Here is a 12203-nt window from a genome sequence, read left to right on the forward strand (position 1 = left end):
TTGACAATCTCTGTTGTTGGCTGTTGTGTTCTGCATGTACTCACTGCTGCAGTGCTTGTCCACTCCATCACACTGAGAACTGCTTAATCCCGCCTCCTCTCCCACAGGCTTCCTGGTTGCCACGGTGCTTGGAGTGATTGGCGGCTGCGATGTGGTCTGAAAGACTGGGAGAGCCAAAAAAAACACAAGTTACCACAGAGACCCGAACTGAACTGGAAAAATATCTGACAATATGCTTGCTAAGAAAGATGTAAAAACTAATCTGCATGTTTTCTTCTTCCTTGTAATTTATATACTGTGAAGAAGATTTTACGGTGTTGTAATTTTCTAGCGAGATTGCAAACAATGATATTTATTGCGAAAAGCAATTTTTCGAACAGTACTCTACTTGTGAAAAATACTGGCTTACAGCACAAACCGATATAAAAGCCCATTATTAAATCTGGCATTTTGCTGATTATTTATATTATCCCACTATTTTTCCTTGACAGTATCAATGTGTCTTTATACATACAAATATATGGCTGCCTTCAGAGGAGATTTCAGAAAGACGGTCCTTCACAAGGTGATCAAAATCATGTTCTAAGGAATCAAATTTTACCTGCCAAAAACTAAAATGAAAAGAAAAAATGATCATACATACATTGAAGGAGCCATTTAAGTTGGGATTCTAGAGACCAGAAAAATCAAAAAGACTTGGTAGTGGGCTTTATCACACTGTTGAGACCCCATTAAACCAGGTTTTGTGGCTTTTAGACTGTCTGTTAGCTTTAAGGGTAATCTATTTGCTAGCACTCCTAATACATGACAAAACTTCACTTAAGAAAATGATTTTAGTCTCAGGGAAAACGGAATAAAAAATATTGATGACTCATCCTGCACTCACTCATCTTGTCCAATCAAATGCACACTAGATTGATAATGCCCCGCCTCCTAATACCGCCTACATCTAATTGGCAATAGTAGTAAATCATGTTAATAGCTTTAAAGAAAATTAAAGGTTTCTACCTTAATATATAAAAAAAGACAAGCCTGATCCCAATTTCCTGTTTTTAAAGGAAATACATCAACATAGGAAAGAAAACTGCCCTTGTCAAGCCATTTCATGGTGGTCTTTAATTCAGATGCAGCCCAACTTAAAACTTGAACACCACAATACCGATACCCATAACTTCTCCACTGCACCATATAAAATATTCAACAGCACTTCTCTAGAGCAGGTCATTTTTTACCCCACCGTAATCGTTCAACACTGAACCGGTGCAAAATGAAAAGGAACCGAGGGGCGGCTCAGAGGGGGGCCGTGTGAGATTTTCGTTACAGCAGACACAAATGAACGAATTACAGGAACCTGAGCTAAATCATTCTGAGAGAAACCCCCTGGTGATTAAAGGGTGGTGGGGGAGCTCGTCGCCAAAACTCTCGCAACAGCCTTTAAATGTGACCTACAGTAATCTTTTTTTTCCTGGAAAAATGTTGCCTTTTTTCTTTAAAATGAACAGCGCAACATTATGTGCCTTTAAGGATTAAACCCCTAACACAAATGTTAGTGCTGATGGGTGTTAAACAAGGTACTGGCGTGCATGCTAAAATCTAGGGCTGAAACTCAATTTGCATATTATTCTAAATGATACCCTGTAACCATAAGTCTCTTAAGGACTGGTATATTAATTATTCAAATACATTTATTAATTTGTTTATTTATTTGCATACATAAGCCATGTAGAAATAAATAATAAATATGTATTATTTACAGTATATACATACTTATAAACAAACAATACATACTATATTTATATGCACATTTATATATATATATATATATATATATATATATATATATATATATATATATATATATATACACAAACTACCTAGAAAGGAAATAAAAATAAAAGATTAAATTAAATAAATAAATAAATGAATTAAATAAAAACAAAAACAAGCAAACATTTTCTACATGGCTTATTACACACCTAAAATACAAGTGTAAATGCGCAGATGACAATCAAACTAGTCTACATCATCGCATTTATCCAAAACTTTGGTTACATATTTGGTGCTATATACAGCACTACATGGAGTCTACATGGAAATTGTTTTCATTCTAAATCAGCCTCAACTGGTCTAAACCTGGAGCGTTAAAAACAGTACCTGCAAATGTTAACGTGTGCATGTGTTTTTGGGCAAGAGGATTGATTTGTAATACAGTGCACAACGTGTGAACAGAGTCTAGCTCAGAGAAAGTGTTGCGTCACCTCTCTTCTTGCGGGACTCCTTGATCTCCTCGCACATGCGGTCGAATTCAGGGTCCAGTTCAGAGGCGATCATGGCGTGCGCAGTATCCTTCAGACTGCAGGCCCTGTGGCGGATGATTTTATCTGTATGCAAGCACAATGGAAGTCGGTAAGCCCACAGTCAATGAAAAATTCATTTGGGTGGATGAAGAAAGAACAATGTTCCTGAAGACTGACAGCAAAATTTCTGGGTTTTAAAACAGCACAATTAGTTGAATAAATAATCAAGACTACAAATACAACGACTGCAATTAGCTAATCGTGAAAAAGAAGACAATTACAACACAACAGAACACAAGCTCACCCATTATAATCAACAAGGTGTAGACACAGTTTAAATAAGCATAATTTATTCCAAATTTGAATAACAGTAAATTCCATGACTGCATTGTCAAGGGAACTAATTATTATAATTTTATTTATTTTTTATCCAGCAACCTGCTGGGTACGGACAAACTATCAAGTAAAAATCTAAGTCTATCCATATATAAATCTGAAGGGGCATTGCTGCAGTTATTTTCTAAAAGAGTTGATGAATTCTGACAACATGAACAACACCCATATACATTCCCAATGTCATGTTGGGAAACGTTTAACTTTAAGCAAATGAAAACTGCAGTAACCGCCAATAGGAGCAAAGATATTAACGAATATAATGCATATGAATGGTAAGATGGTGATATTAATGTTACCATGTAAATATATTAGCGCGTTATTAACAGCGTTAACGCAAACCCATTTTAACGGCGTCAATTTTTTTATCGCGAGATTAACGTTCTTTTTGGCCTAGCAAACTTTGTTGTTTTTTTTCACATGCTGTTGCAACAACTACTAACGTTAGAAAAACTACAACACCACACCGGATCTAGCTAGACCGGAAACAAAACAACAGGCACGCCGCACACACTTGTTTGGGCTTGCGAGCCGGCCAAAGAGTAGAAGGCTAACGTTTCGTTTTGAGTGGATGGCGAGCGCGAGACGGATGCCAATAAGATTCTGAATGGAAAGTTTACTTTTAAAAAGTTGCCAAATGGTTCCCTTGACAAGACCAAAGTGATCTGTGTGTTTTGTCATTGTGAACTGAGCTATCGTCGCAGCACGTCCGGTCTGAAACACCACTTGACGGCCAAGAACACAGCTGATGTGAATTCTCTGATGCGATTATTTGCTCCAAGTGTGAATGTTAGAGTGAAATTGAACACTACAGTATATGCCAATGTTGTTTTCAATAAAAAAAAACATTTGCACAAAGCAAGCCGATCCACTTTTCCATGTTGATAAGAGCATTAAAATGAGAAAATAAATAAATAAATAATGGGACTAAAAGAAATCAAGGGACATTTAGAATAGATAAAAATGTGCGATTAATTACAATTAATTGCGAGTTAACTATGACATTAATGCGATTAAATATTTTAAGCATTTGACAGCACTAAAATATATACTTTTTTTTTACTATAGGTGCTGACAATGAACTAGCCTACATTACCGCATTCATCAAAAAAATTGGTTACATACAGTATACAGTATATAGATTTTAATCAGGATAGCACCATATTTAAAGGGATAGTTCACCCAATAAAAGAAAATCTTGTCATCATTTACTCATGTTAATTCCAGACCTGATTGAGTTTCTTTCTTCAGCTGAACATAAAAGAAGATATTTTAAAGAATGTTGGTAACCACACAGTGTTTGGTCACCATTGACTCCCATATTATTTTTTTCCTATAATGGAAGTCAATGGGTGCCGTCAACTGTCTGGTTACCAACATTCTTTAAAATATGTTCAGCTGAAGAACGAAACTCATACAGGTTTGGAACAACATCAGGGTCATCATGAACAACATTCATTTTTGGGTGAACTATCCCTTTCATTTTTAACAGGAATAAAAATGAGGCTGTGAGGCATAGAAGTACAGTATGTTCAGTGGATTGTTTAACAACGTACTGATTGTTAAGCCGTCAAAACGTCGTTTTGAAAGTTGTGAGAAAATTCCATGATCTAGGACCTTTATACAGTGCGTGCCATTGTACGTCTATCCCTCACAGCCTCATTTCATTTGCGTTAAATTCAATTTGGCGTCTAACCAAACTATGGTCTATTGTTGCCGTGTTTCAAACGACTCATTCACTGTTCCCTACAAAGTGAAAGTCACATAGTGCACCACCACAGGGAATAAGGAGAGGTTTTGAAACAAAACTAGATTTCTTCCGTTCTGAATCAACAAAGTGGTTTAAACTGTGAGCACCCGTTGCAGAAAAACATTTTCAGTTAACGACCTTTGGCAAAGCTACTCCAATCACTTTATTTTGGCCATCTGACTGAAATAAAATGGTTTTAATCACAGATTTCACAACCATTTTAGTGTTCTACATTTTTTTCCAGACACAAAGATTTCACAAAAATAAATAATAATAATAATTATAAAACGATCCCCTTCGGGGCTTGGCCCCTAATAAACAAAGATTTTGGAAACAACAAGAACAAGAAAAGAACCTCAGAGGCACATCAAATCAAAATAAAAAAAGATTGGTGCTGTAATCAGGCAACGGCTCTCTGTAATTGACTGAGATTCAGCCGAAAACCTCAAGCATCAGCTTTTTTTATTAGAAAATCTGAAAAATACTTCTGAGGCAGGAGCGCTCCACGGGCAGCCAATCAAAGCATCTCTGTTTACAAAAACACACTGGTGTGAGAACGGGGATTACTGTGTTTTCTCAAAGTTCTCAGAGCAACCATTTGCATTCTGTCCTCTCTCTCTCTCTCTCTCTCTCTATCGTTAAATCAAGCAGCTTTTAAACATGTAGGGAGGAAAAGTGTGTGTGTGTGAGAAAGAGCACGCTACTGGGTAGTCCTCATTACTCCAGGACAGGCTGCAGGTCAGGATCTGGCAAAGGTTGCCTCTTAATTGGAAGATGGGCCTAATTAAGCCATCTAGAGCGAGTGAGAGGACACTCTTTACTCCAGTCAAGGATATAAAGGCAGGCTGAGAGGAAGAGAGTGTAAACACACTTATTTTGACTTTCAAAGCATTGTTCAAAGATCTCAGACTGCTAGTGCCAAAATTGACAAATGAACAAATGGACCTGAGAGAAATTAAATCAGCAATCCTCAGTCCAGCTCCTGGAGATCTGCCTTTCCACAGAATTTAGGCTATGCTTGGAATAGAATACCAATTTACTACTTACTGAGTACTGCATTTTATCAACAATAAAAACGAAATAAAAACAAGAAAATGTTAAATACCGGTACAACAGATTAATGAAAAACATTTTAAACAGTAATAGGATACACTGTTGTCACATGACCTCATCGCACAGCATGTTTAATTTAGCGAGTGGCGCCTACTCACCTTAAATGTAAAATTGGTTAATTAAAGATTTGAAACTATTTTTAACGTGACACACCATTGTTGTAGTGGCAATGCTGTAAAACTGGATACATTTTCCGAAATGCGGCGCAACGCAGCGCGAAGCGCGACGCAAGTGAGTTTGCAAAAAAGCAAGGTTCAGTCCGACGCAGTTATCATTTTCACGTCCTGCGCCACGTTGTTTAAGTAGCAAATGCATTTGTGCCCATTTGTGCGCTCATGGGCGTGTTGGTCTGAAAACGAGGTGTGCTCTGGCACATTGTTGATGCGTTGCTAATTTGAGGCAACAGAAATAGACTGCGCCATTGACCAACTGAAACCTGGTCTAAAGTCAGGGGCGTAATATATATATATATTTTTTTATTTAATGAGCGCATTGGTAATGTGCGCCTATAGGCGGGTCCAGAACGGGCATACACTCTGCTTATTAAACACACAGGGACACACAGCAGCACACAAACATGCCAAATATTAAAATTAAAAGGATTACAATGTAAAAGATTATTATTGTGTACATAAAAATATGGTGGAATCCGGCTTGTCCCGTAGATGATCTGCTTGCGCACTTTTACCTCGCGCACGAGAAGTTCCGAGACGACTTCGGTCTTTCAACTATCAAATTACGTCATGTAAATAACGAATCTGCCTTGGCGCGAGCGCATCTGGCATTTAAAGGGAATGTGAGATGAGACTCTGATTGGTTTAACGCACATAAATCCCAAAACACACCCATACCCATTAAGAGAATAGGGACAACCCTTTTAGACCATGCATTTTTCCCATCGTTAAATTAACAAAAGTGGATTCGGACACGCCCTAAGTGAACTTGCGCCCTGTGCTTTAGACCATGCGCTTAGATCGTTAAAATAGGGCCCTATGTCTACATATATGTGTGTATACATAAATACACAAAGACATTTAAATATGCATACACTTGCATTCACAATGTTTTACTACATTCTCAAAAATACATACTTCGACATCCCCAGCTAAGTACATACTTTCAGTATGATCTATGTGACCTGGGATGCAGTCTTGAAAGTTTTAGCAGTTGGTCTAGAACAGGGCTGGAAGGAAATTCAACAGGGAAGCTGATGTCCAGGGGCAGGATTGGGCAGCTCTGAATTAAATCATTTGAAGATGTGATTTTGAAACTTCAGCTGGGGTACAATTTCAAAGCGCACATTTTCTAGGAATCTGACTTTCAAACAACCACTGCAAGACTCTCTCTTTAATAAAGGGAGGTTTCCATACTCTATTTGGAGCTGCACAGAATTGATGTACAACAACAACAAAAAACAACAACAGTGAATGAACAGAAATAATACCTATATAGCGAAGGAACAGATTTTAAGTGAAATGTTCATGCTTCACTTGTGAGAGTAATGCTTAACAAATGGAATTTTTGACAGCTCCTAAATCCCATATTCCCCCGCTCTAAATGGACCAGAAGCCTCTTTCAGTTTCCTTATTAATGTAGCTAATTGCGTTTTGTCTTGTTCCTTCAGTGGCTCCTCTGTGGACGCTGCATTTAAACAAATGACCCACGTTCTCCCAGCAAATGGGCTACTATGATTTATTCATAGGCACCGGCTGCATTTAGCCAAAAACCTTCAATGGCTGACCAATTAATCCAGACATTTGGGAGTAAAGTTCTGACAAAGAAATCTTAAAGCTACACTGTGTAATTTTTTTTGTTGATTCTTAGCAAAAAACACTTAGTTCTTTCAAAAATATATGTGCTCATTAATGTATATTTACTACTTTCAAGTAATAAAGTATTCTCGTAAGTTTATAATCTGCCATTGAAAGTACATACGGGTGAGGGGTTCGAATGTCGGTCCCCATGTTGCCCCTCCATCTTGAAATTACATTAGCCAAAGAGGGACATACCTGTAAATTCAAGCTTCGCCTTTCACGCTTTACAGTGACTCAGAGACAAATGCGAGGGGGAGATTACTCGCGACTGCCGGCAGATTTGAAAGATTGCTGATGGAGGATCACGCCTATTTTCGAGGACATGTAGCAGAGTCGCCAAGGAAGCGAAAGAGAGAATTAAAACGTCAACGCGACAGGCAAATCAGCAAGACCAAAGTCAATACTGGAGTAACTTTTCCCAGATGGAAAGAGCTCATGAGGAGCTAAGATTTTAAAACGGAGGCCGAAGTTGCCTGCTTTCTTCTCGACAGGTAATTCAGCCTATTTGTGTAAATTCGTTGCTTGTCTAACCATAGCATGGTTGTGCATAACGTCAGAACGACCTCTAGTATAACTTGCGTTACTTTTCCTCACGTCAATGGTGAAAAAGTATTGTTTACCTTGTAACATAAATCTGTGCTGCGACGGATCACAGGTGATAGTTTTAAAGGCGCAATTTGACGAAGTCGAACTGGAAGCCATGTTAATCTTGGAATAATACGGCCACCGTAGGAGTTAAAACGCCCTCGAAATTGAAAGGAACAGAAACTAATATTCACTGGGTAGCCATATACAATTTCACCGCTAGATGGAGGAAAATATCACACAGTGTAGCTTTAAAGGGTTACTTCAGGATTTAGCATTAAGCTTTGTATTAGTAGAAAACCTGTAGTATGTTCGAATTACCATGCTTTCCACCCTCATATCCCCCTGAGACAAGAGATTTATGTATTTTTTGTCTGGAAAAAATCCTCCGATGACGCAAAAATCGTCATTTTGCGTCATCGGAGGATTTTCTGGACAGAGGCTAAAGACTACAGGCAGTAGATGGCGTTGTTCCGCATGTTTTCAGCCCGCCCATACAGGGTGGGATCTCACTCACAGAATGTACACACAGTCAGCCTTTCTTTGGAAGCTAAGCTAGCAAGCTCTTGTTCTGTGGAGAAAGCTGAATAGTAGGAGAAAGCTGAGTAAGTAACCATCCTCCTTTTCCCGGACTTGATCGTTCAAAATGTCCGGGATTCAGCTTTTGCTTTCCGCGGTCGCCATTCATTGTTTACATGCACACCTTTCAATCTAACTGAATTCATTCCGATTGGTGAATTTGAATGTAGTGTTTACATGAACGCTAAACAAGTGATCGGTTGATGTGCGTTTTACCATTGCTAAGAAAAATTCCCGCTCCTCCGTGAGAGATGCGAGACCCGGCGCGTCTCAGTAATCTCGCCACCGGCCTCGCGCTGTTCTCCCGCGGCCGTCAGCCTCGTCCTGCTCGCCACAGTAAACATGATGAATGGCGACTGTAGAACGCAAAAGCCGAATCCCGGACATTTTGGACGATCTCTAAATCCCTCGCAAACTCATCACGTAGGCTAGCTTTGTTGTTTTCATCTGCGCACTCTTACCGGTAGGCGTGGCCTCCTAAGGCAGCGAAGCAAGTGCATTCTGGGAGTTGTTGTCTTTCATCAACATAAGCCAAAAATACATTTTCTGGCTTTTCTCAGTCTAGAAAGCTCCAAATTCAAAAATTTCTTCACATTTCTTCTACTTAAATGACCTATTTTAAATACACATTCATCTTCCCAGAGGTGAAGTATCCCTTTAAGTGTTGCGCAGAAGTAGCCAGCTAGCAGACTTCCAACAACATGAACAGAAATCAAAGCATAATATACGGCCATCTTACCTCACTTCACTCAAAATCAATGATGTGGTAATCACATGACAGTTTGGACAGGTTTTTAATATGAACATGTTGCTCTTTTTTAAAATAAAGCATGCCTTTCACATCAGAAGGGCTCCTTGCCACATTACATGAGTTTGCGAATGATGTTTGGAATGCTATATGGTCTGAATCAGTATTTCAGGTACTGTCTTTCCATGGCCTCAATTCATTCTGGTTTAGTTTATATTCACTGTACTATGTGCATATATCGCACGTCCATTAACAACAATAAATATCTGACATGATTTTCTAAACTACAAAGTGTCCCAACTGACCGACCGTATGGCCAGAGAATAGCAAGAAGTCCATTAAAGCGATGAATGGGTTTTATGGAGACTGCTCATTATAGTGCCATTTTTACTCTGCGGAGAGATCAGTGACAATGATTTACAGTGCCTTTTGAATGAAGAAGGGTCAATGGGTTAATTTCTAGCTGCATTTCCTGTCCTCAAATTCTCATATCTTTCAGTGAAGAACCAAGTCTGACTGATTAATCATTGATTTAATGTCCTCTACACTTCAAGTACGACAGTCGCTGCTGCTGCTGCTTTTTTTCACTGTTTTCAAAGCTCTAAATGGGCTTTATGCCAGACGTCACATGAATAAACAGGGAAACAGGTCTCATCGCATCCGCTTGTTGTATAAACTTACAGCGACATCTATGGAATTTTAAAGGAGTCATAACCTGCAATTTTCACTTTTCCACGAGAATCAATGTATGTTATGATCGACTAACGATTATACACTGGCCGGGAAGCCGATATTTAAAAGTGAAGCGTTTGTTTACCTCAGGGTAAATAAACCAGCACGCGCACTCAAATACGAGATTTTGATTTCAGCTCCCTCTTGACGTCATGAGGTAGTAGGATATACCATATATGGACACCGCAGCAGGAAGCCCGCACTTCCCCTCTCCCCCTCATATTCAGTTCAGTCGGGAAAGATGGAGAAACCGAGTGCACACCGGACTTGCTCTGTGGTTGATTGCCATAAAAAACATGTAAATGTGTTTTATCTCCCAAAATCGGACGAAACTATCAGGGACCAGTGGATGAAATTCATTTTTAATGACGCTATCCCAACAACCCTTTCAACTGGCGTGCAGAGCCATATAGAGCGTCCACGACAGCCAAAACATCGCATTGATCTCGCGAGACAATAATGCCTTCAGAAATAAGGGTAAAAGTAGGTCTGTGTTTATTTTTTTTTCCACTTTTCTTTTTTAGAAGGGCCTGAAAGACTATAATACAGCAGTAGGTATCCAATGTAATACTAGGTTATGACTCCTTTAAGGTAATAGGCTAAACCAAGCTAGTTATTTTTGGTGTTATTCAATTTTAATATCTGAATGTTACTGAGAAGAAAAATAATAAAAAATTGTAGATATCAATCAGTATATGCAATGCACAAGTAATCGACTAGTTCTGCACCAAATAGTCAAACACTACTTGAATGTCAAAAAACGTATTTTCCTCAATGCATATACTGTATAATTATATACTGCATCATATTTTTATACTTGCCGTTATTTGTATTACTTGAAAATGAAAATACTGCATTTTGTTTATTTAGTCAAGTGCTCGAATACAATTCTCAAAATGTCTCAAAAAAGTTACTTTAAGATACAAGGTAAGATAACATGACATATCCAACACATTCTGCTCAACTCTGCACCAACTCTCCTTAAAAATGAATGACTTTCAGTTGCTGCATATTGCTGGCAGTGTGAATGCCCTATAAGACTTGATGTTGTAATATTTATCCAGTTGCTCTATATTATATATTTACCTCCTGGGTCTTTGTCTGGATTGTACTCTAACGCGTTGCTGCAAATGAGGTCAACGTCTACTAGAAAATCACTGGCGACGGTGTACTTGTGAGTGTCGATCTTCATCATGATGGCGGACAGGTCCATAGGCTGTGTGATAACCTCGAGGTAGTCTGACACCTAAAGAAAACAGGGACACTTATAAAAACACTTCAAAAAATTATATTACACATTTTTTTTTTTTTATAAACTGTTCAATCGTTTGAGGTCAGTTCAATTTCATTCAATTTTTTTATTAATACCTATTCAGCAAGGACAAAATAAATTGATCAGAAGTGACCGTAAAGATATTTATTGTCACAAAAGTTTTATATTTAACACATATGCTGCTCTTTTGTACTTTATATTTATCAAAGAATTTTGAAAAAAATTGTATCACAGTTTCCTCAAATATATTCACATCCTTTTATTCACGTCACAGTAATTGAACTTTAAGAGAAACACTCTCAGTTCAATAATTTTACAAAACATAATTTGAACTGAAGATACATATGACCCAGACATTTTCTTGACAGGCTTTGTGAGCTTCACACTATAACAAACTTCGAAATTGTGTGTCACTCTGTATTCATAGATGCACCTTCCTCCTCGTTTGCTTCTTATATTGATGAACTTTTTAATTGCCTCCTCAAATTTACTGATTCAGGTAACGATCCTGCCTGCAGCTGTCGTATAATGACAATCATTTGATTTGTTTGGTCTGGGGGTTGCTAATAAACCATAGGTGCTGCTAATTAGATGGTAATATTGAACGAACAGAGTACAGAGCCTACAGGCATTATTCATACAGTTGCTGACGTGCAGTAACAGCCCACCTCCTCGATGTCCACAGGCTTGCTGAAGATCTGGAAGCGCTTGTCAGTGGCGAGCCGCTTTGTGACGTCCCTGAGAAAGAGGCGGAGCTCGCGCAAGGTGTTCTCCTCCTGCTCCTCCAGTCGCCGCTGCTCCTCTGGCGAGAGCTGTCGAGGGCCGGGGTCTTCAGCGAGGGTCAGCACCTCCAGAGAGCACACTGGAAACACAAAGACAGACACAATCCCTCAGTACAACGTAACAACAGATAGAAATC

At 38.7% G+C, this 12203-nt stretch overlaps 1 protein-coding gene across 2 annotated transcripts in view; it reads right to left on the reverse strand.

Annotated features, from left to right (window-relative positions):
- The window catches only part of atad2b (ATPase family AAA domain containing 2B), a 93167-nt gene that overhangs the window by 49728 nt on the left and 31236 nt on the right, over positions 1–12203 (reverse strand). For both annotated transcript variants that reach the window (XM_084432434.1, XM_084432433.1), the window contains exons 21-24: positions 11953–12146; positions 11098–11257; positions 2259–2381; positions 45–164 (exon numbers count right to left, since the gene is read on the reverse strand). In XM_084432434.1, the coding sequence (XP_084288560.1) occupies positions 45–164; positions 2259–2381; positions 11098–11257; positions 11953–12146 (597 nt within the window). The remainder of the gene's footprint in view (positions 1–44; positions 165–2258; positions 2382–11097; positions 11258–11952; positions 12147–12203) is intronic.

The sequence above is a fragment of the Rutilus rutilus genome (assembly GCF_951802725.1).
Source record: "Rutilus rutilus genome assembly, chromosome: 15".
Classification (NCBI taxonomy): Eukaryota; Metazoa; Chordata; class Actinopteri; order Cypriniformes; family Leuciscidae; genus Rutilus; species Rutilus rutilus.